This window comes from Pteropus medius, unplaced genomic scaffold (assembly GCF_902729225.1).
Source record: "Pteropus medius unplaced genomic scaffold, Ma_sr-lr_union100, whole genome shotgun sequence".
Lineage (NCBI taxonomy): Eukaryota > Metazoa > Chordata > Mammalia > Chiroptera > Pteropodidae > Pteropus > Pteropus medius.
Genome location: NW_024350325.1, coordinates 133,608 through 159,919, shown reverse-complemented (window position 1 = coordinate 159,919; position 26,312 = coordinate 133,608). Strand labels below are relative to the sequence as shown.

Here is a 26,312-nt window from a genome sequence, read left to right as displayed (position 1 = left end):
GTCAGTTTCCTTTTCTGTGCATTGGAATGTTCAGGTGTGCAAGGCGGGTACATTCTCGGCTGGAAGCATGGTTAACAGTAGCTAGTGAGTCTTGTGTGAGAGCCAGCAGGGAATTTATGAAAGCACTTTCTCCCTCTAAATAGCTATAGGCCTGGCCTTTCTAAAGCAATCATTTCATAGTGTCAAAGCACAGAAGCGCAGTAGAACCTCAGTCTGGGATTGGGTGCCGTGTAATTGGAGGGGAGGGTCAGTCTAGATCACACACTTAAAAATAACTGTGTAATTTATTTTTTTAAATTTATTTATTTCTAATTCTTTAATGTCACCAGATATTTGACCCCTTTTACGCCATATACCTCCCTCCTCCCCACCCTCTGATAACCACTAGTCTATTGAAAATTGTGTAATTTAAGAAGATCTTTAAAAACTTGTTTTTTAAAAAAGAAGATAATGTAGTTTATTATTGTCAAAAACACAGTTTCAAATGACCTAATAGAGTGGGTGGGTAAGGCTCCTATGAAATGAACAATTTTTAATAAATTTAATACATTCTTAAATAGAACAAACAGGATAAATCCTAGCTTATTTTCTTAAATAGATAATCATATATCTGTACTTCTATCTAAAGTGTTAGTTTGCTTATTCAAATATTTGTGTAAGTGAATTATAATACATATCTGTGTTGGCTTATTGGAATTAAATAGCAATCTTACTGTACCATAACTCTTGAAAACAACTGGAAAATTCAGTTTTATTAAATTTTATGTGAAATGTGATTTTTGTTTTTAATTTTCTGTGAAGATTTTGGGGGTTACAATGGGATCTCTGATCCCTGACAGGATTAATGACTCTAGAAGATGACTGTAGAGAGTGTGAAGAACCAAACAATAAGCCCACATGATCCTTGATGGGTCTGTGATTTTAGGGAGAAGAACCAGTTTATTAGACTGTCTCAGCACCCTGGGGGGAGGTTGTGGGGGAATGAGAATGTGGGGAGGGAGGCAAGGGGTGGAAAGTGTAGGTGGCCAGAGTCTGAACATCAGACCCTGAATCAACCCTGCTAGAGTCCCTGAAAGAAGAGGACTTTGGAGAAATCACCTTTGAAAGTGAAGCTTTAGGAGGATTTCACTGAGGCAAGATTTGAGGGGATGAAAAAAGGCCTCGATGAAGAGTTCATTCATTTATTCGCTAATTACTGTTTATTGCCTGCCTCCTACATATCAGAACCTGTTCTAGATGCCAAGGATTCTGCATTGTATAAGGTATACAATGCTGTCATATTCATGGAGCTCTCTTTCTAGAGAGAGGAGACAGCTAATGCAAATCCATAAGAAGGTGAAAACCCTACTTTCAGCTTACAAGTGCTGTGGAGAAGATAAACAGGGCACTGTGATAGTGGTTGTCTGCAGGGCCTTCTTTAAATTGAGTGACTTCTAGGGAGGAAGTGTGAACTGGGACTTGAATGACTAGAAGAGAGCCAGCCATTTGAAAACAATTTTTGATCAAAGGGAATCAAAAGCCCCAAAATACAAGCAAGCTCTCATGGCTGGAAGTCAGCAATGAGGGAGGTGAGAAAGGCAGGGGCCAGGTCATATGGAGACTTGTAGTCTCTGACTGAAGGTGGGTGGTGAGAATACAGGTCAGTCAGCCCCAGAGAGGAAGAGCAGCTTGTCTGCCCTCCCAGTTTTGTGGCAGGTGCTCCTTTTTTCCCCGCTACTGTCTTACTGTCCTGGAAGTCCTCCTGTGATTTTTATCCAGTCCAAGCTTTACATCTGGTTCTTTGGGGACCTCTGCGATAGCTGGTAATCACTGGTGACAAGGAGAAGAGAAGGAAAATGCTCCTCTATTCATCTGACTACTCCTTTCACTTTTGATGGTTTGCCAAACCAGTGTTTCTCTTTGGTAATAGATTTCCTGTTGAATAAAAACCCTTGAAATAAGATGGCTCTTTTTTGTTTGTTTGTTCGTTTGTTTTAAACGCCTACAGCACCTAGGCTTCCTAGGTGGTCTCCCATCCAAGCACTAACCAGGCCAGACCCTGCTTAGCTTCTGAGATCAGAAGAGATCGGCGTGTTCAGGGTGGTATAGCCGTAAACATAAGATGGCTGTTTTAACTAGTTTTTAAAAAAATCATTAAAAGCAAGTTCTCTCAGAAGCATGTTTTTTTTTTAATTTCAAAAATTTCAAAAATTGCATATATGTCATAAAAAATCTCGAGTTTAATTTCAAAAATTGCATATATGTCATAAAAAATCTCGAGTTAGAGACATTTACAGTTTTTAGCAGTTTAAAAGAAGGTAAGTTAATATTGAGAAGAATCAGATGTATAATTCATATTTTCGCACCTTATGGGGGTCCTAGGTTTTCTTCCTAGGTCTTAGATAAGGAGGTCCTTGAATGCTTCTTACTACCTCTATATAATAATTTTGCACATTTGGTGACTAAGGATTAACTATTATACAGGTATAAAGTTTATGCTTTAAATTATTTTGGTAATGGTTTATTCTAGGAATGCCTTTTATTGAACTTGGTTAGTTTTAACTTGTAAAACTGTGACAACTTCTGGAGATTTGATGAAAATAAGCAGTGAAGGAGATAGTAATTGGGGCAAAGATGGATATAATCTTTGAATTTTTAATTTGATTCTTCCTAGTTTTGATTATCATGTTATATTTGGCATGAGACTTGATAGTGTTTTATAAAAGTAGCTCTGTACTTTACTGGGGCTTAGGGGAGAGTTTATGACAGACCTCAGAGGCCACTTTAGCAGTATTGATGCATGCTGTGCACATTTTAACATTTTTATACTGTCAATTGAAATAACTTATTTGTGTGTCTCCATTGAAAATGTTGCCACAGCAGTATACATTTCTTTTGCTTTGCAATATTCAATTCAGAGCACTAGGAGTATTTTAGTCACCTGATCTTCCAATAGTTCTGTTTCAAACACTTTTATAATAATGTGGGTTCCGTTAGCCAGTTTTCTCTCTGAAGAAATAGTAGCATCTTTGTAAGTACAGAGGTTGGGGATTAAGGTATCATACCTCTTTAAATTAATCTTCTAAATCTTGATTTTGTTTTAATGTCTCAAGCATCAAAATAGACTTAGTAATTACCTTTATTTTTATACTAATCACTTAATCCTTATACTAACATCAGTTTCTCCCCACTCCGTTTCGTAAATGAGGGAACTGAGATATAGAGAGTAATAAATTGCTAAAGGTCACACATTTATTAAAATGCAGAGTTGGCACAGTTAACAAGAATGCCGTGGGAATAAATGATTATATTGCTCGAAGACTAGTACTTTTAAGTAACATACTTGGAGAATAAAACCTACATTCTCTGAAAATTCTGTTTCCCTCTCCATTTCTAAAATACTCTTGGGTTTTGTGATTGGGATGTGTGATTAAGTCAAAGTCATCAATACGACAGGGAGGTAGGGCCAGGAGTACTTTTTAAGCTTTCTTAGAATTTTGTTGCAAATCACTCTGAGATTGCATCACCGAAGCTTGCTCTTCCTGCTGTCAACTATTTCTCTCACAAATTGGAAACCATATTTCACTCCTAGTGGAATTTGGATTAAGGCAGCATCTGACTTTTCTACTAGGTGCCACTCTTGAATCTTGAAGGTAGATTGGAGTTTCAGGAGACTAGGGTTCCAGTTTGGGCTTTGATTCATGCTCTGAAGCCTAATGACAAGTCATTTACTGTCTAGACCTTTGCTTCCTCATCTGTAAAATTAGAGGGTAGGACCGGATGATTGTTATTGCTCTCTTTTAATTATTAATTTTATCTGCTTTTTGGTTTGATTGTTTAAGATAACTAGATACCTTACTTTAGAACTTTTCTTGCTTTTGGTACTTAATAAAATGCTGTTTCCGTAGGAGGTCAGCTGCCTGCATATGCCTTTGTAAAGGTATTTGGGGGTATGAATCCAGTTCCATTTTCTTCCAGAGGGGCGGGTAAGGAGAAGAACATTAGGAGTATAAATTATAAGTTAATATCAGTTCTTATTTTGCCTGTTATTACTACTGATCACTTGCAAGTTTCTTTTGAACAGATTGGATTACTCTGTTGTATTTATTTTTAAAGACAGTAATTAAAGCCATGGATATACCAAAATTATTTCAAAATATGCTGGTAAAGTGAGCATCTTTAAAGTTTCTTCAATATTTGGCTAAATTAATTCAGACTAAATTTATAAATATAATTTTAAAAAAGATGTCTTGAGATCATTTGGGAAATATTTATGTATTTTCTTCTGTAAATGGGTGAAATTAGCACCAAATGGTACTAATGGTAAGTGTACTGGATCTGTTGAGTCGTGGTTGAGAATTTACTAAATTATAAAGTGATCATTTAAATGACACTTTTTTCGTTTGTTTTAGATCTTAACAAGTAGCTTGTTACAGCAAACCAAAGTAGTAAAATAACTAGAAAAAATACGTGATTGCTTTACTACATCTTTTGTAAATGGTTGGATGGAGAGGCAGATCCATCCAGGAGTTCAGGATTGAATCTCTTTTTTAAAAAGTCATTTTAAAAATGACAATCAGACTTGATAACAGAACATCTGCCTTCTTTCCTTTGAACCTATATATCTAATATCCTTTCATGAAGTAGAAATATTTGAACTTCTTTAGAAATGCCAGTAATGTTAAATATTAAATACCATGTTTTGTTTTGTTTTGTTCTTGCATTTTGAGTTTTTGTGAAAAGTATTTGGAAAATGCAGATGATTTTCTATACAAATTTGAGGTACTTTCATTTTATTAAATTGCCATTTACTATTAATAAAGGAGATATAAACTATTAATAAATGAGATATGTTTTTAGTGTTTTATACTCTCAACCAATTATACATTTAATCAAGAAGATTTTATTTTTATTTATATTTTTATATTACCTCTGATACATTTTAGTAACTTTTACTAGTTAATTACAACTAATATGCTGTAATTAGCTGTTGCATACTTTTGAATATATTCTAATGGATAACTTGATTATATATATTTTTCTAATATGTTTAGGGTACATGATGTCCCTGTGTTTATTTTCATATTCTATATCTTCTATTACCACCACATTTTATTATTGGTTAGAATTAGAGAAGAAAATATTTCACTTTTTAATAAAATATTTATTGTTAAAGAACAATTTTATTAATAAGAACAACTTCGGTCTCAATAGAGGGAATAATTTATATAAGAATTATTGTAGTTATTCTGTATCTTAAATTTTTCCCAAATTAAGTTCTTTGTTTTAGCTTTTTAATGTAGACACATGACAGTTGAGATCTACTAATCTGTTCTTATATAGCCTTCTATTTTATCAAGTAAGAATTATTTCTCCATAATCTCTAAGCTGATGAATTAGCAAGAACCTTTCTTCATGTGCCTTAACTCAGTGTTTCAAAGTGTGTGCTCCATGAAATGTGTTTCTTGTGTGGTTAAAATAATGCAGGTTATATAATTCGCATGTGTGCATCACTGTTACACTGAGAAATCTTGGTTATAATTGTTCTGTATGTGAATGTGTACTGTATATTCTAAATTTGTTGTCTTGATGGTTTCCCTCAATTTTTAGAATCCACTGATAAATACAAATGTGCTTGTCTTTTGTGATTTAAAAAATATATCAAATTAGAAAACTTCTGATACATTCAAATCTGTCATGCCTCTTTCTTCATTAAAAAAAATCTGAATTTAGAAAATAGGTAAATTAAGGGATTATATGTATTTACAAGTTGATATTTCACTTTAACAAAGATTCCTAGTAAGGTTTACATAATCAAACCTTGCGATGCATTTAGATCATATATTTAGATCATTATATATTTGAAATGTTTGTTAGCATAAAACATGATATACTGGAATTTTCCCCTAGTTTATCATTGTCAGTGAATCAATTTATAATTATGTTAGCTTCACCTAACTTAAGTTTCTGAGTTCTCAGCAGGTTTGGCAGCAAATTGGCTATTAAAAGTTACTGAATATTGCCTCTAAATTATACCTTTTCAATTTGTAAAATAATTTGGATTTTTAAAATTTAAAAACTGCTTTATGGTTAAAATAGAATTTAATAGAGAAACAGGTTTGTTTGTTTGTTTTTTCGTTTGATCAAAAGTAAAGAAAAATGCCACTGGGGAGTAGGTAGGAAAGGAAAGGGGGATTTATACAGTTTCATTACCACAGGAGCCAGAAAAGTAAATGGGATTTTTATTTGCTTCAGCTGGTATTCAGTTCATCTAAAATCTTCCTTTTTTGCATAACTGAACTGCATGTGGGCCTTAGGTTTTATTTTAAGAAAAATAACTACTATTTGCAGTCTTCTGTATTTAGAATCTGTTTTATAGAAGCCTAAACAAGCCGTAGACAAAAGAAAACTTGCTCTTCTACCAGCGTTGTGCGTTCTAGGACTCTGGAGATGACTGTCTCTTATGGAAAAAGCTGTGTTTATACAGTAACTAGTGTAATATTTGACTGTAGCAGGAGGAATCTCATTCCATTCCTTCTTTAGCAAGGGAGTGTTTTAAGGAGTTTGGCATGAGGCTTAGTCATTTCAACTGACATTTTAATCATTGAATAGTGCCTTGTCTTCATGCTAGAATATACTTTGCAATACAAATGTTTCAGGCAGTTGTTACCCAGCTTATGGAAACCTGTAAGTCACCCTTAACCTTCAAAGATGGCTTTTGCATTTCTGAAATTTCTCAAGTTCTGTTGATACACTTTGGATTAATCCTTATACACATGGTTTTAAAAATATTTTAATGCAATGCATATATATTTCTTGTAGAAAAATAGAAAATATTGATACAAAGAAGAAAACATTCATGCATCCCTATAACTAACCATTTTTTAGTGTATATAAACATCTCACTGTATTTTCTCACAAAATAGAATTATAATTTATTTTTTTAAATCACATAATTGTTGGCATCATACAATTCAGGCAGGGATCGATAACCCAAGGAAGGATTTATTTGACTTTTGTGTACAAGACATTTATAAAATAATGAAAATAATTATTAAAGTAACTGGATGTAAAAATACTCTGTTGCCCTTCTCAATCATGTGTGCTTTAACTGTTTTTCTCATAAGACCTTTTTTACTTTGCTTGGGTTCTTTAGCACCTTGTACTGTGCCTGGCACGTAGTGAAACCATGTATTTGTTGAATGAATTACAGAAAGGTACAAGTCAATAATGCCAGATTCCAGATTAATTTCTAGCATGATCCGGGCCATTACATACAACATTAAATTCCTTTTGATGAAAAGGGTCTTACAGCATACAGTTTTGAAAAATCTGTTAAGTATTGGGAACTAGATTAAAAAGTCACCAAGATTTCTTTTCCAAAGATGAGTATTCCTTAAAACATCAGTTTTGATATGACACAAAACTTTTACAACCAGTTTAAGATTTAGAACTCTGGATCTAACACGCACCCTCAGTATTTTAAAATTATTAACAGTACCTCTATTACTACCCAGTTATGATATTCTCACAGTGATTTCAGTATTTTCTAATGCTGCAAAAACCTATTATGTTTCATTTAACGTAAATTTAGTCTGCATTTTCACATAATGAGATGGTATGATAAATACACTAACTTCCTAAATATAGAACGGTGCTGGATTCTTTTTTTACTATATATCCTTTTCCTTTTTTTATCTTAAATGGATGTAGTCACCTAGATTCTCGACCTTTGTACAGGGGTCCTTTTGACATACATAAAGTCGGGTTTATACTTTAAGTCATGTTATTCCTTCCACCATGGGCAAGTGTTGGTAAACTTGTGTTGGTGTGTTTTTTCCATTAACAGTGGTGGATTTATGAAGATCACCTACATGGGCTTACAAGGAAAGAGCCAGAGCTTGATAGACAGACAGGGATTGTTGAATTCCAGCCCTGCTCCCACCCCATAGAACAGGAAAAGCAGAAGAGAGCATCCTGGTTGTTATGAGTTTGGACTGTGGAGCTAGTCAGCTAGATTTTGGATTCTTCCTTCTCTGCAACTGGTTGGGTAACTTAAGGGAACTTGTGTAACTTTTGAGTCTTAAATGAGTTATTAAATGTAAAGCACTTAGATGGCTAGATGGCAATGGAATTCATTAATTCACTGATTAACTTATTGCTATTATAATTAAGAGTAAATGACTTTAGACGAGTGACTTCAGTTCTAATATGGAACTGAATTCTCATATGGAAAATAGGGAAAGACCACCCAGCTTACAGGATAATCGTGAGGATTAAACAATATGGCATCTATAAAGCATTCGCTGAGTGTATATCCAGTAAATAAAAGGTAGGAAAAGTAATCAGCATTGAAATTTTAAAATGTGAAACAAACTGCTAGAGGCATAGCCATTGGCATGTTAAATGTGTCCTTTGAATTTTAATGTCTCTAAAGGCTGTCTTGTTTTTGCAGTTTTATCCAATTAATAAGTGTTCAAATGATACTTTTGATACCCAAGGATGATCTTCTTTAAAAGAGCTTATCTGTGAAAGCCCTCGTTAACAATATTAATGATTCTGACATGGAAATCAGAACTTGGAATCATTTCTCAACAAAGCATGAAAACATGGTTTAGCAGAGCTTGCCATGGGAATGACTCTGCAAAGCTAAAGAAATCCCTGGACTTGAAATATGATGCTTAAAATCTGATTATGAACTTAACTGATAATAAGTTCTAGCAAGTTTGTAAGTCAAAAAACTTCCTCAGCTAATTTTCAAGTTATTGCAACAATTCTAATTGAAAGATTTGACAGATCTACATTTTAATTAAAATGACTTAAATGGGCAATCTAAATGAAAAAACAGATTGACAATTGCTATATAAAAAGTTCTCCTTTTAATCATTAATTTATGACCTACCTGGGCGACATGATTATAGAATTTCCTAGACCTAAAATTTTATAAGTAGTTTTATATGTAAATACTTTTGGAATATTAAATTGTCAAAGCTGTCAGAATATCTTTGTTATACATCTACTCAGATTAAATGAAACAAATACTTGGAAATGAAAGTATATCTGAGATATAAAGGGAAAATAAAACAGGAAGGTTATACTAACAAAACTTTTGAAGGATTGCTAATACTTATGTTTTATTTGGCTTTTTATTGTATACATTTTAAATATGGTTTAAAAGTCATCGTTATAGAAATATACAGATTAAAAAAGTTTTTTTGTTCCTTGGGTTGATTTTTTTTTTTTTATTGTCCCTTCATCACCTTGATTATTTTAGACGTTTTTTTTTTTTCCAGGACGTATAATTGTGTGTGTGTTTGAGTGGTTTTTATTTTTGAAACAGAACTAAACAGAACCAAGATCATACTTTGTGCACTTTCATAAAGATTTATATTTTTCATTCAATTTGTATATCACTGACATTCTTCCATGTAATTAATATACACATCTTTTTTTTAAAGCTGCGTCATATATACCATATACGTTAAGCTCGTCTTTTTTTCCATGTTATGGGACGTGCTTAGTGTCTTAATGGCACAGAACAACAAGGTGTTTGCAGCATCACATACTTTACCCAGATACCCAAATATTGGGGAAACAACAAAACCAGTATTTTTCATGTGGTCACCTACATTTTTACATTTCACTGAAGCCGGGATTTTTTTCTCAGAAACTGCATGTTGTGTTCATTTGCTCTAATGCTTCTCTCCAGTTAGAGGACACAGCCAGAGACTGAGAGGTGCTACAGCATGGTTATCTGGCGCCGTCTCTTTGGGATTGAATCCCAGTTCCACCATGAATGAACTGTGTGACTATGGGCAAGTTGCTGACACTTTCCCACCTGTGAAACAGGGATGATCATATTACTCACTTAGAGTTTCTGTAAAGATTAATGAGTTAATATGTGACAGGTACTTAAAATAATGTCAGGCAGGTCATAAGCTCCATATAGGTATTTGCCGTTTTATAATAGTATCACCATTATCATCATTTCGCTGAATGTGCTGTGTTCCTGATCACAGATGCTTATCACAAAATGACACTCATGGCAAGTCATTGGTTTTGAAAGATTGGCTCTTGGTAATAATCGGTACTATGTCTTTGGTTAAGCAGGAGAGATAATTTTATAATACGATTTATTCAGTTTTTAGCTGTAAGAGGGCGGGGAGGTGTCTCTTGAACTGTGCAGTATACATGTAGACTGCCTAGCAGTTTGCTTGGCTCATGAAGGATGCTTCTTAGTTGAATTAATTTTACTTATTTTGACCTTTTTAAAAATTATCAAAAGCATAGGGTATTTTTTACCTCATATTTGTGGTCTCAAACATGTAAAATATATATCAGGCATTTAAAAATTAATTGTATATAGCATTATATTTTTGTAAGTACTAGAATTTTTTTTTGCAGAAAAATTTTCTCTGCAGAATAAACCATTAAACATGACTTTTTACATTTTCTTTATGTTTTATGGTTACCAACACCAGTAATGGAAATAATACTACCTTGTATATTTGAGGTGAAAGGAAATATAAAATTTTTATTTGAGTACCAAAGGTGTTGTTTTTGTGCCATTTTCCTAAGTAGACTGTATAGCCATTTTAGAACCTTAAATGCTTTCAACTTAACAGACTCTTATTATCTATTTGTTCTTCTATTTTAGTCAACATAGCAACACTATTTTGCCAACTAATGGCAGAAACAAGCAAGAATATTAAATATATATTATATTTATACTTGCTTTATTATCGAAGGGTTTTGATTTATTAGATAATATTACATGTCAAATTGGTATAGTCATTTTAAAGAGTGGTTAAATTTCAGAAATCTCACTTTTTATATCAAGAAACTTAAACCAAGAAACTACTACTTTTTGCTACTTTTTGCACATTAAGATTATCAAGGCAAAACAAAGTAATAAGAACGTTTTTTAAATTTACAGTAAATTTAGAAGTTAAAATATAAACAGATATATACAATTACAATTTAAATCTTTAGTCCTGACATTTAAAATTTTTTATGAACATATTAGGATCTCTCAGGGTATATTCAAGGTGTTGAAATATTAACAGCACTGTCAGTCAAATGTAACATTTAATGAAAATGAGATAAAAAACAAATTCGAAAAAGTTTAATCATTTAAAGATGGAAACAGATTAATCTACATATGAGCTCTGGTGGACATCTTTTTAAAAATAATTTAAGTAGATTTACAGAAAAATTGTGCAGATAGTACAACATTCCCATATAGCCCCCACTTCCACACACAGTTTCTCCTTTTATTAACATCTTGCATTAATATGTCTGTGTTAAAATTAATGAACCAATATTGATACATTCTTATTAACTACGGCCCTTAGTGAACTCATATTCCTTAGCTTTTACATAATGTGCTTTTTCTGGTCCAGGATCCCATCCAGGATTCTGTGTTCTACTTAGTTGTCATGTTTCCTTAGGTTCCTCTCTTGACTGTGGCCATTTCTTATACTTCCCTTGTTTTTTGATGAACATCCTTTTTTCAATACATACGTAATAAGCACCTGATCAAAACACAGCAAATCCATGCCCTCACGGGGTTTGCATTTTAGTAAGGAGCTTATAGTCTACTTTTTAAATTTAATTTTAAGGAAGAAAGAATATCTTGTGGTAGATTAATATTTAACATAACAGTTGTGGGACTCATAATTATCAAAAAAATTGAGTAACCATTTATGGATTAATTGCAGAAATGTAGATGTATCTCTAGTTTATAGGAGATAACTAAAAAGAATACTTTCTTTTTATATTTGGGAAAATACTTATTTCCAAAAGAGTTATTCTGTTTATGATGATGCTATAGAATTGGAGAAAAGAGTAATCAGTCCCTTGTTGCCTACAGGCAAAGTATCGAAAATTATATTTCATGTTTAAGTTTATGTTGTGATGAACCAAAGAAGCTTTTGATATAATTGCTGACGTAAGCTTGGTTCCAAAAAAAAAATGAAAAACAAACAAAAATTGTACATAAGGTGGTATATTAAAAGGAGGGTAAGGTTCATGGCAAATTTATGTTGCCAGGTTGTTGCTGACATAGTATTTTTGAATTAGAGTAGCCCTGAAATAGCAATATTTTGTTGAACTCTTTGGCACTAGGAGTTGATATGGGGCCAAGGCCTTTTAAACAAAGAAAATAGGAAAATTCCAGGAAGAAAAGTGTTCTGTGGCCATGGAAATTCGAGTTAGTTAAATTATTTTTGGCAGTGAAATGGCTACGTAAACTTTATTTTTGTCCTAAAAATTAGTATGTTGAAAGCATCTTGCTCCACCAGTGTCAGTGGAGATAATGCTGGCTTTTCCTATTCAAGGACAATTAGAGTTAACAGCACCATTAGCCATCAGTGATGGGGGGTAGAAATTATTTGTTGAAACCTTTATTTACTTTTGGACCATTTACTTGAGCACCTAGTACTGTACCCTGTAACCTTGGAATAATCCAGCTATAAGAAGACAACATCAATACCTGTTTAATTAAATATATGAACATTAATGAATCCTTCTAGAAAGAAATTTTATTGTGAGCTGTATTTTCAGCTACATTGGCCAAGCTCTTTTAACAATTACATTGTTTTTTTTTTTTTTCCCCTTCAGTTTAGTTTTTCCACTGTATTCACATTTAAAATCAGTTTCCATAGTGACATCTGGTGGTGGTTTTGGAATCCTGGAGAGTATGTTTGGAATGATAAATATTTTTACTTAATAGCTTCGAATTTCCAGCTTCTTTCAAATTTTTCGTCTTATTAACTTTTCCTGAGAATGTCTTCATTGTATTCTTGAGATTGGTAGGCTAGCATTTTCTTCTGTAATGTTTCATTAAAGCAAAGACATGATTTCTTATAACATTGCTGAGGAGTGCATATAGCAAGCTTGTGTAAACTTCTGTGCTCAAAATATATAATATACAATTCACGCAGCAGCCTCCCTACCTTGTGTACTGCTTGTGCATAGTAACCTTGTGATAAGAAAGGTGTCGTGTCCACGTTCTCCTTCTCACCAGCTTTTCCTCTTAGAGCATTGGTGATCTTCTTATTTGACTGGAGAGAGTTCTCTGGACAGCCTGGGCTGCCACTTCTCTTTCTTTCACAGCCTGAGCTTACATGCCGTCTGATTGCATCCTATTGTTTCAGAAAGTGAAAGTGGAAATAAAAAATTAGATGGCAGAGAAAGAAGGGAGCTGAGAGAAGGGAAGATATTTGAAGACGGGGGAGACCACAGAGAGTTTATGTATGGATATATATGTATTATGTATGTGTGTATGTATATGTGTATGTGTGTGTATATATACACATATATGTGTGCTGAAAAAGATGTGGTGTTGTGGATGTATGTTAAAGAGACATATCTTTAAAACTAGAGCTTAAATATATATAGTTTGAGTTCTTTGAGAATTGTTTTAGGAAAAGTGAATTAATAACCCAGTGTGCAAAAAAATAGTTACTGAAAGTTGGTTGGTAGATGATCATGGATTGAGAAAATAGGATGAGGTAGAGTTTTGAGAATGAACACAGTAGGTTGATTTACTTTCACTGATGGCTTGGAGCCTAATTATTGTTTTCCTGTATTTAAAGATACTGATTAGAAGTCTTCATAATGAAATTTTGAACATTTTTCTTTTATGAATTAAGGTAACTGCTGAAGTTACAGAAGAAATCTATCTGTAAACGCTAGTTGTGGCTTTATGAAGGATCGGGAATAGAAGGCCGATCAAGTGTAGGAATAAGGACTTGTAGTGACTAAAATAATAAATAGATTCTGGTCAGACGTGTAGATAGTTGGTATATTGGTCGTCTCAGAAACCAGAACCCCCTGTAAAGCATGATTGGGATTCTGATAAGTTTGGGTTAAAGAGGTGCCTCACTCTGGTGTCTAAACTCTGCCTCTTTCGCTTCCTGAGTTAGGTGAATTATTTCAACTTTAAGAAAAAGAGAGTTGCAACTGAGGATGTCTAAGGGATTGCCAGTCTGCAATGAGATGCTAAGGCTAGGTCTACGGGTCTTTCTTCACAGATTATCTAGATGGTTTCTATCCTTTCCTGGACTTTTCTGCTCTTCCTAGATTCCAGATGGGAGCTCAGTGTAGTGCTTTATGCCTGCTTCAGAAGTCTCTGCCTGGGAACCATGGGAGGATATATCCTGTGATAAAGCAGACAGATTAAAAAATAACCTTCATATATATGTTCTCTCCTTACCTACTTTATGCTTTTAGAATGGTGCTTAGAATTAGAATCTGCAGTCAGAATAATACTCAGGCACCAGCCCCTGAACCTCTGTGACCAAGCAGAAGCCTTAGATCCTCTCTCTTTTATTGTCCTTTAAGTGTGGGGAGGATCCCTATTTCAGCAGTTGAAAACTCCTTGTAGCTTCTCATCATGGCAGTAAGCCCTCTGCCCTCCCCGCCCACCCCCTGCCCCCCGCCGCCGCCCTGATGTCCCCAGAATCCTTGGTGTGACAGTGATGCTGTGGCAAATGATGACAGTCTAGCCTGATGGCAAAGAACCTGAGTTCTGGAATCAGACTGTTTGACCCAGATCCCAATTCCATCAAGTAACTTACTGTTGACGGTGTGGCTTTGTTTCTTAATCACTAAAGCTTGGGCAAGTTGATTACTTTCTCTAAGCTTCTGCTTCCTCATTTGTGAAGCTAGGATGAAAATCAAACAGTTCTGTGTTCTTTAAATGATTTAATGCATATAAAGCACCTAGTGAAGCCCTTGGCATACAGTAAATACTTGTATTAGTAAATATAAATATAGTAAATTTACTTGTATTAATATGAATTTGAGCATTTGGGTTAGAAGAGATTATTCAGTATGCCGTCCTTCCCCTTTGGCCCTTCTTATAAATTCACTTTATTTTATATAAGCTATATTAAATAATTTTGTTTGTTCTTTTACAAGGGTATAATAATTAAAATACATCAAAACAAACATCTTAGCAGTCACTATGTGATATAAATATATAGTCCGTGAGTTAATGAAATATGAACATCTGAGCATCTCACTTACGCATATTTAATATTTAAATTGTTAATTAATACAGTCTTCATTTTCTTCCATATTTGAGTAGAGCCATTTTGCTGTTTCACTTTTAACCTTTATTAATATCCGGAGATTACCTGAGATTCAGGAACTTCCTCTCCCAACGTGCCTAGGGGTTCATGCAATGAAGGCTGTGGCTGTTCCCCAGCTGCCAGGTTGACAGGGAGAAAGGGGCAGTTTCCAACAGAAAGCATCCCATACACTACGTTCTGGACACTTACAGACCAGATTCAAAGTGGAATTCGATGGGAAATAAATAGCTGTTTTGTCTGTGACTAAAACTTCCTAATATATTTGTATTTTATATTTTTCCCTTCTACCGTGACACAAGAGAAAGCTATTATATATGAATGAACATTTAATACACTCCCGAATACTAAGGTAAAAATATGGACAAAATATGAGATTTGACTTGGCTTTTCAGTTTTCACATTAAATTTTGTATACTTCACTTTTGTCACACTAACAATAGGACTGACAGGACTTTGCTGACACTGAAGTCACGGGATTCGTGATGTCTGAACTCCAGCTCTGCCATTTACTGTGAACCTGGGAAAGTTTCTTGTCTCTTAATCTGAGCGTTGTATCTGTGATATAGGTATAATAATACAGATGTAGACAGGTTGGATATAAAGATTAAATTAGGTAATGAACGTAAGACAGTTCTTATAGTGCCTGGCATGCAGTAAACTGAACAAATTTGTTTCCATAATTACTGTTGTCATTAAATGCCTACAAATCACAGTGAGGGGGACATAATTTTAAAAAGTGAATAGCAGCATGAAGTGTTTGAGGATTAGAACTCAAAAGAGGTGAAGACAAGCACCATGTACCTGTCTTCTTGACATTTTCTAATAATACTAAACCTGTCAGTTGAATTATGTTACATTTTAATGAAACGGCAGAACACGAGAAGAGAATATATATTCATTTGTTAATATGTAATCCTAGGAGAGAGAACGTTCTGTATTTCCTCGCAGCCTTTGTATCTGTTAGTTAATGGGGCTGATGAAAAAGAGAAACTGGAAAGGTTATTTTCCCTTGGTTACTAAGGACTCTCTTCTTTCAGGTTAAAAATGTATTATTTTACTAATTTAGCGGATAGATTGAGGGCATAGCCTGTGTTTGGACTGGGGAAAAAAGGGAAAACATGTTTGTTTATCTGAGTTGTCTCTGCTGCATAGAAAGATCAGCTCTTTTTTTATGAGTTCTAAGGCTTTATTCTGTATTTCTATGAGTAGTGTTATGAACCCATTTATGATTTCAAATCTTTGCGTACTTAAGGTAGTTAATATGAGAAGATCTCATTTGTTTTGAATGTTAGATAATTGTATCTAAGACTCCCAAAAAGGTTTATGACTTATAAACAGGAAACTTAGCTAAATATTAAAATGTAAAATAGATTATTATAAAATGAATGTTGCTATTCAGAAGCATTATAATTATTTACTGTTGCTTCATTAATTCTTAGCAATCCTTCAAAATAGAATTGTATTAAATGAGAAACTTCAATGATTCAAGAGTTGTAGGATTTCCAGATTCCAACCTGGACCATGGCATTGAATCCTAAAAATAGCACTCGTTTGGAATGATTAATGTACAAGAAAAAAAATACAGTGATATATTTTGGGAAAGCCAAAGAAGAAGATTAAACCTCTGAATAAAATGGTGGGGTTTGCCTAAGAGAAACAGCCATTTCCACTGTTCATCATCCCGGGAAGAGGCTAATCCTGGGAGTAAGTAAAGTTTGACTGATTTCAGTGGTAGGGTCAAAACGTTACACTCTAACCCTCTTTTTTTGTCATTATATAACTCTATCTTTTACTAGTTGACATAAGAAATGTGTCCTACTTTGGGTCCCAATTGAGGACTCTTCTGTACCAACCCCTAGTTAAGATATCTATTCATTTTTGTTTATTCATTTAATAATTATTAGGCTTTGGGTAAGGTGCTGAGTACATTGGTATTCGAGAAAGATGTGCCCTTATGGAGCTTGTAGTATAAGTGAGAGAATTCATATTTTTAGCACACTGGTTGTGTTGCTCTTTGCTTAAGGTGGTTAAAAGAAACTGAAAGTTCAGTACACAAGAGACCTGAACAGTCTTTTATTGTGGACTTGGAAAGGCTATACTCTTTGTTTCATAGCCACTGTAAAGGATGTATATACGAAACTAAGATGTCAGAGGAGTGCCGTCCAGACCCCTTTGTCTGAACTGTAGCAGGGATCAGATGAATGCATCGTGGGAGGCAGGGGGTGCTAGACTGTTTGGACTCAGAGCTGGGCCATAGCTCCAGTTTGTTCCTGGCTCCCTGATTGACATCTAGGGAAGTCAACAAATGTCAACCTACCATAAATTTCATCCTTGGAAAAACACAGTATGGGGCCATTAGATAATCTCTTAGTTCCCATATATCTCATTGAGTTATTTCGAGATTTAAATGAGATAATATTTGTAAAGTGCTTCACATAGTACCTGGCACCTAACGCTAATAATAATAGATACTTTAATAGCCAATATTCCGTTCCTAGACCTGTTCTAATCATTGTGTATTAGTTCATTTAATCAACCTATGAAGAACATACTGTCATTCTCTTCATTTTATAGGAAAGAAAACTGAGACACAAATTAGGTAAACTTTCTCAAGATAATGTAGCTCTAAGTGACACATAAGACCTCAATCAGTTATTTAGGTTGACACTTTCTCAAAGTGGCATTTTGTTGTTGTTGTTGCTGTCGACATGCTACTTCATGTTTTTCTTCTTTCTCTCTAGGTGTTATAGAGACTTCAGATCGACTGGACCGCGAGTCAACCTCCCATTATTGGCTAACAGTCTATGCCACTGACCAGGGTGTTGTGCCTCTGTCCTCATTTACGGAGATCTACATCGAGGTCGAGGATGTCAATGACAATGCACCGCAGACATCAGAGCCTGTTTATTATCCGGAAGTAATGGAAAATTCTCCCAAGGATGTATCTGTGGTCCAAATTGAGGCATTCGACCCAGACTCTAGCTCGAATGACAAGCTTACATACAAAATCACAAGTGGAAATCCACAAGGGTTCTTTTCAATACATCCTAAAACTGGTACGTATTCGTACTGCTCTAAGAAATGTTGTTTATACTCTCCAGATACAGGGAAATTTAAGAATTTTCATCATTTGCTGCTTTTCTTTAGTTTTTAATAAATTGTTTCCTTTTGAGTTATTCAAAATAAGCCTTTATTGCCAGATGAAAATTTAAACCAAACTTTTTTTTCCCTTTGAATTTGCTTTTATAAAGCTATTTTATGATTTTGCTCATTAGTAGAGTTCCACTTGCAGGTTAAAAAGCAAATCATTGTTTCAGTAATAGCTCCTAAATTAGTGATATATCTTAAGCTTACTGCAAATTCTGCTGCTGCTAAGTATTCCAATTTTTATGAAGAATATCAAGAGTTTATTTTACAATTCATAGTAGTTTTTTTTTTTTTTTAATGTTGTTTAGAATTTTTCCATAAAGTAGCACTGTGTCTGCAGGCAGTAGGGGATCAGAAGTAAACAATTTTCAGATTCAGAGCAGTTATTTTCTTGAACTGATAATTCAAGTTTTCCTTTTAATTGTTTTCACCTCTCCATCTCTGATCCCCTGTTTCTAAGCAGATAGCATCTTGGCTCCAAAGTCCTCTTCTAGAATCCATATAAACTTCTCCTAATCTTTGTTCGTTTATATTGGATGATGCATCTACTTTTTTTTTTTTCTTTTTTTTTATTTTCCTTTTTTTTTTTTCTTTCTTTCCTTATTTTTACTTTTTTTGTTTTTTTTATTTTTTTTTATTACTTTTTCTTAATCCTTGGTTTGTTTTTTAATTATTTCACAAAAAAAGAGGTTCAATTTAGCTGTCATTTGTGTAGTGAAAAGTTAGCTATCATTTATGCACTGAAAACTTCCTATGTGAAATATTTTGCTCTTCGGTTTCTTGATTATAGAGTTAAAACAAAGAATCACCTTATGACATTGAGAAGACAGTTTATTTGTAGGAAGATAAAACTTCTCATCAAATAGATCACTGGCCTTTGAATCCAGGCATTTCCATGATTCAATACTTTTCTGTAGAATCTAATTATGAATTCTAAAGAGAGAGATTTACTATCGTTTACATACCTCTATCATGTCTTTGCTTATTATGTCTTTCCTTATTCTAGAGGAGCTTGCCTTTTTAGTTACTGGGTTGTCTATTTGATATATGTCAAGGAAATAATATACAAAAATCAAAATTAAGGAGGCATTCTCCACTTCTCTATCACTCTTTGTTATCCCTTTTATATACCATGTTTATTTCCTAATTTCCTTTGTTAAACTTAAAATGCAGCAATTCTTAAGGTGGAAAAAGGCTTGAGTTCAGTATTTGTAGACTATAATGCCTGTAGAAAGATACCTGATAGAGATCATGGGTGAGTGTAATATTTTGTCTCTTAGAAAGCATGTTAAAATGTTAGTTTTAAACTTCTTGTCAGTATGTTTCAACCTGACATTCACAGAGAGTCTGTCTTTCTTGATATTTAAAAGTAAACGTAAGTTCAAGATTGATTTTGAATGTATTAGGATTTTCTTTTGCTTCATTGATTTTGAATGTATTAGGATTTTCTTATGCTTTAGCTCTTTGGCCAAAACTGATGTGCTGCTCCTTTGAAGTCTTAGAAAACCAGTAATTGATTATTAGGAATGTTTGAGCCATATGAGTTTAATTATATAAGAGAGAAATAGGATCTGAGCATTTTTTCTTTTGGAAGTGTTAGGGGCAGGATGTAGGACCCTGGCCTACAAAAAAGGGCTGGAATTAAGAAATTATGCAAGAACGTGAAGACTTGAAGCAGCATCTATAAATGATTAAGAAAAGGCTTGTTTAAGCAGTATAGTCGTATACTCTTTACTGCACAAGTAGTAACGAAGTTCAGCCTTCTTTATTGTGAAATAAAATGAAGAGAAAAGCAAGAGCTAAAAAGTTAGACACTATCAAATATAAAAGAAGAAAGATTAGAAGTTTATTAAAATTTCAAAGGAGGATTTCAGAGTCAAGTAACTATTTGCATGAAAGTGGGGCAGCGGGGCAGGGGGCCAGTGTCACAGGCCTTGAGAAACAAATCGAGAAATTAAAGCCTTTGAGGTGGTAATTCAAGAACATAACTAACCCCCCTTTTAAAAATTGTTTGATCAACTAGACTTTAAAATGTTTTCATTTTTCTTATGTCTACTCTCTTTTAGATTATGTTAAATCCTCTGTAAAGAGACAGGCAAGCAAGCAATAAATGGTCTTTTGAATATCTGAACAAATACTACTAGACATAATGTGTAGTCAAAGAGGAGGAGAAAGAGACTTAGAAAATTATGTATGTTAGAGCTATTGTGGGGAGCCTTGGAACCTACGCTATCTCTGGGGCCTCTGAAATCATGATATTCCTGCTGAGTTGTTATGTCTTGTGGAAACATGATTAATGTGGCATTGCCACTCCCCTTTGCATCTCCCTGTTCCGACAACTCTTAGGAAGCGATGTCTGCAGAGACTTCTTCCTTATCATCAGAGAGAATAAATTCCCCCTAGTAGTCCACAGCCAGCTCCCAAACCCCAGGGTGGGAAGCACATGCATCCTGCTGACAGAAGAGCAGAAGAAAATTCATAAGGATGCATAAAGAATTTTTATTTTCTTATGAGTAGAAGGCAGATAACAGTGGAGAATAACTACAATTAATACACAGGCATATGCGTTGTGAAGTATATTATAGATTATGATTAGTAAAGAAGTCTAATCACTCTACGAGTCAAGAAATAACCGTTTTTCTAGGTCAAGATCAAGAAATAACCATATTTTAGAATGGGCAGTGTTAAAGAGTATAGTAAATACATCTTCACAAGATCTGTCTCTAGACAATTACCTTCCCCCAACTCAGCACAAAAATTTCAAAATTTGGGCATGATCCTCAGTGTCCCAAGTATAATGCTTCAAAGTTTACATTTTCCTCAAAACCTTTAAAGCAGACTTATTTTTAATAGGTAGGTCAGTATTATTGGAGGCCAGATTGTGAAAGCTGATAAAAGGCAGTCTGGTAAAAGAAAGTTTCCGTGATTTGCTGACCCATAACACTACCTGGAGACCCTAAATCATGTTACTTAGTAATTAATGGCTGAGTGAGAAAATCACTGGGCTGGAAATGAAGATATCTGGGCAATACTGAGGTTTTATCTCTGTAATCTTGGAGAAAACTGACTTCCAGGTCCTTATATTTTTGTGACTAGTGATGTTTTTGCACTCCTGTTAAGAGAAAGTCATTTATGGGAAAGATGTCACAGCCTCTTCCAATTGCATATGTGACATTTGTTCTATAAACTATACAGAAGATAATCAGGGTTTTAGTAGATTAATTGATGTGTGTGTCTCTCTTGGATAAACAAATTTGATGAAGTAAAGTGAGGCTAACTTTACTTAACTTTACTTGGAGAAAAACTAAGGACCCTGATGATTATCAAAATGTCCAGCAGGCTGGAGAAAACCCGAATTCATTGCTATTCAGATCATTTGTTTATACATCAAGTATTTACTGAGCTTCTGTACTGTATACAGTACGTTAAGAGGTGCTTCGGAAGTTTGTAGTCTACATGAGTGAAAGAGGAAAGAGAAATGGATGGGTACAAGATAGTATGGGACAGGCTCTAATACACAACCCCGGAGGAAGTGAGCAACAGACTGATGTGTGATGAGTGTAATGAGGAGGATGAGGTCTTGGAAAAGTGACTGGGCTGATTTTGAAGGTAGTAAAAGTGAATGGATGGAGAAGAGGTCAGAGATGTTGGGGGACATTTTGAAGGAGTGGTGAGTTAGTGGCTGAGAGATAAAGTTAGATGAGTGTATGAGAGAATGGCCACACTTGATGGAAAACCTTAAATACCAGAACAAGGGTTAAAGGATAATATTTATGCTATTTTTATAAATAATGACCTATTTTCAAGTCTCCATGCAATCCCTTGGACCATTTTGTATACACATAAATCAGATGACCTCACTAAGCCATTTTGGAGAGGAGGAAAACATCTTCACAGTACTTTTTTTCTTCTTTTGTCATAGTATGCCAAAATATTTAAAAAACAAAACAAAACCTTCCTAGGACTGGGTTTGATGATCTGAATTTTGGGTATCAAATGACAAGTTTAAATGAATATTTTTTGAATGGTTTTTATCTTCTTGTCAAAGTTTTTGTGCTTGATTAAGGTGCCAGGAACTGTCTTTTGCATCTCAAATGGTTCTTAAGTTTATAAGTGGAGTGATGGGGCGTTTTTCTTTTTCAGAGTATATGGGCAAAAAGAGATTTGATCTCTTTCTCTTTTCTGGTACACTTTTGTTGACACCAGAATTTTTTATAACATTTTTTTCATTTATGTCCGATATCAGTTAGGGTAAATTTGCTTCTTTTAACATAAATGATGCAGTTGTTCAAGGTGGGAGACAGATAAGAGTATAGAATGTTAGATTGTCTGAGCCTTGACAGCTCCAGCCCCTGCAGACAAATGCGTCACAACTTGGTTTGCGGTATGTCAAGGACAGAGAAGAAGAGGAGTCACAAACAATGGGGACCAGTGTGTGCTTCACAGATTGCATTATCCACCAGTAGCCTCAGGAAACTGAAACCTTAGCAAAGTGTTTTTTTGTTGTTGTTTTTTTTTTTTTTAGTTAAGGTTATCAATTTGAGCTTTTGAGGAGTGATATGCAACTTATAACTGGCAAATAATTTTGAATTGTTACTTTTTAGGTATGTGCATGCTTTAGAAAAGACCATAGTTTTATTCCCTTATCTGTATGCTTGGTACTTTCCATGTTTTGGACACAAAGCAAGTATTGCTTATTTTTATTATTATTATTGAAATTTAATTGCATACAGTAAATTGCACATTTAGCTATACAACGTAGCTATACAACTGTGAAACCATCACCACAAGGAAGCAGTGAACTTACCCAATACTCTCAAAGATTTCCCCTTCCTTCTTTGTATGCCATCCCCCGCATTCCTCTCTGCCCCCATCCCCAGGGAGCCATTCATCTGCTTTCAGTCCGCATACGTTAGTTTACATTTTCTAAAATCTTAGATAAATGGACACACAGGGTCTGTACTCTTCTTTTTGGTAAAGCTCCTTGCACTTATCTTATTTACTTCTGAGATTCGTGCATGTTGTAGTACTAATACTAGTACATTCCTTTTTCTTGCTGTATATCTCTAGTACAGATACATTACAATGAGTTTATCTAGTTACCTGTTGATGGACATTTGTGTTCTGGCCGCTTTTTGGCTGTTACAAAAAAGCTTCTATGAACATTTGAGAATAAGTCTCTGTAGACATAAACTTCCATTTCTCTTGGATTTTACCTAGAAATGAGTAACTGGAAACTATCTCAAGGCAGTAGGTCTTACCTCCTTTGTTTCTCTCCTCTCAGCGATCACCATCTTCCCTTGCTTGGTGTCTAGTGTCCCATAAACCATTATTTTATTTATTATTTATTTCGTCTGGGGTTTTTGTTTGTTTCGCGTTGGAGGGTTAATCTAACCCCCTACGTAGAAGTAGAAGTTAAATTATTGCTTTTTAAACTGAAAAAAAAAAATGCTTATGTAACTTTATGTAACTATATAAATATAAATATATATATACTATTAAGACCTCATTTAATATATAGCATGAATCTTCTTTTTTGTGTTTTTAAGGAGTAAAAATTAATTTCTAGATATTTTAAACAGAAGCTTAGCAACCACCTGGGTATGTTTATAGAGTTTGTAGACATGTAGATCACCATATACTTTTATCTGCAAAATTGTGTCACTGTATTGTACATAAAGCCCAGAATGATGATCAAGTTCTGGCTGGTACTCCTTCCTCAGAACACCATTATCAGTATGTTCTGTCCATCAATACTGGATAGTAGATGTGTGCGTGTGAGCCTGTGTGTGTGCGTCAGCATGTGTGCATGGACGTGCACATATATGGTAATGCATTAACAGTACACAATTCAGGTCCTGTTCAGTTCCCTAGACATTCAGCTTTCTTCCTTAATGTATTAGCTATATTTTATTTTCTGTTTTCTTGCTGCTCTGGGTCTGGGGCCTCCCTGACTGAGCAGAGATTACCCCTCTCAGAGCTAGGTGTTTCTTAGAGATAGCAAACGACTCACCTTTTGTATGAACACTGGGCCAGTCTAGACCTCATACTTGGAACCATGCCTTTAATTAGGCCACTGCTCCCTGCCCTAACCATCTCAGGGCCAGGTATAGGACAACTAGAGACAGTCCAGCCCCTGTGCACCAGAGCCCATGGAAATATTTCTGGCCATTGCTAAGCCTGCTATGCTGCTTCGCCTTGGCCTCTGTAGACACCACAGTAACGGCTCTTGCCCACACTTTCTCTTTGCCCCCTCTGCTTCCTGACTGACCTTGGTGCAGCCTCACATGGCCCTGTGTGGTGTGGCATGGCATGCCTCTCCTCAGGAACTGTGGGTAACAAACTGTCTTTTCAGTGATACTTGTCTCCTGATCGGATGGCCTCTCCATAGCTGAATAATAATAAAACCTACATTTTAAAACACCTTGAAGCAACTAGTGTTTACAGTTCCTTCCACTCATGTGTAAGCAAGTAAAAAAATATGTAGTAATTCCTAAAGCATAAAAGCCATAGTAAAGCCATTTTTACATAGGTGGTAGCATAATATAAACAATGATGCCCATCCTGGGTTTTTTCCTTAACAGTATTAGATGCTGTGCTACAGATCTTTATTGGATCTGCACCACGTGGCATGTTCACATCTTGTAAGTCCTCCCAGCTTTCTCTGTGAGCTGATTTCCATCAGGCTGTCTCATGCTAGTTACTTTCAGAGTTAGTTTGAAGGAGACTGCCAAAGGGAAACCAGCAGACCTTGGCTTTCCTTCTTTTGCTACCCTTCTGTCTTATTTTCTGATCTTCCCTGTACCACTCTACCACCCTTCTACCATCTCTTGACCTCACTTTTAGATCAGGTTGAGCAAAACTTTCATTAGGAGTCAGAGGGCAACAACAAGTATAGCTTATGTCTATTGTGTTTTATGTTACAAGCAACCTCACATACTTAATCTTTACAAGAAACTGTGAGATGAGTAGAGGTTACAAATACCAAAAGTCTGCTATCTTCCCATTTGTGTATTTTCCGTTTTACAAATAATAATATGACTTCAGAGAGGTCAAGGCCACCTGGAGGTGGGAGCCAGAAAGACATGAATTTCCTAACTGCTGCTTCTGGGGACATTGTCCCTCATTCACTCTCTGTGCCTCTGGGTTTGGGATGTAAATGTGGTTTGGGAGCCATTCTTCTGTTCTTTGTATTAAGGAATTCCTGAATTATATAATAGTTGCTTTTTAAGCTAATCTTATTTTTATGATGTTTTCAGACCAAAAAGCACAAAGCATCTAAATAACACTAGGTGTTTTAGTTTTATTAACCATGTACTACAAGGATCATTGAATTCTTTCTGTAAAAGGCTAAATAATAAATATTTTAGGTTTCGCAGGTCATACAGCCTCTGTCACAGCCACTCTGCTCTGTTACTATAGCAGCCATGGACAATATGGAAATGAATGAGCATAGCTGTGTTCCAATAAAACTTTATTGATGAACATTTAAATTTAAATTTCACAGCCTTTTCATGTGTCACAATATTTTATTTTTCTTTTGATTTTTTCCAACCATTTAAGAATGTAAAAGCCATTCTTATCTTGCAAGCCATACAAAACAGGTTGGGAGTAGTTTCCTGATCCCTGATAAGTTGATATAGTTACTAGTTGGACTAAATTGTTGATTTATTTCTGAGGGGGTAGCCTATTTGATATTCCTGAAGCAAACATCGAAATTTTTTTCATTGTTCTTAGTAGTGAATACTTAGAAAAAATAATCTGAGTTTTGCCTTCTTCAGGTTATTAAAATTATTCCTTTAAGAAATTGTAGTTAGAATATTAGTTATCAAGGTTAAAATCTCAGAAGATTTAACAAGTCGATGATAAACTATTAGTCAGATCTCTTCAACTTTGAGAAATAACTATTTCTTGTAAGAAGTTAAAATATTTCCAAGTTTTGAGATTTTCACACTTCTTTGTGCTGATGTATACGATTGAAAATATTTCAGAGCTTGAAATTCCATCTCTCACAGTTGGCTTTATGTATACTTATCAAATCTTTACCATTTTCTCCTTTTTTTCATTCTCTTATTCTGAGTTGAGATA

General features: G+C 34.7%; 1 protein-coding gene and 1 pseudogene across 6 annotated transcripts in view; one reads left to right on the top strand and one right to left on the bottom strand.

The window, feature by feature from the left end:
* The window catches only part of FAT1 (FAT atypical cadherin 1), a 126,188-nt gene that overhangs the window by 39,636 nt on the left and 60,240 nt on the right, over positions 1-26,312 (top strand). For all 6 annotated transcript variants that reach the window (XM_039839243.1, XM_039839241.1, XM_039839242.1 and 3 more), the window contains exon 3: positions 17,819-18,133. In XM_039839243.1, coding sequence (XP_039695177.1) covers positions 17,819-18,133 — 315 coding nt within the window. The remainder of the gene's footprint in view (positions 1-17,818; positions 18,134-26,312) is intronic.
* On the bottom strand, positions 1,979-2,096 carry LOC120583959 (uncharacterized; annotated as a pseudogene).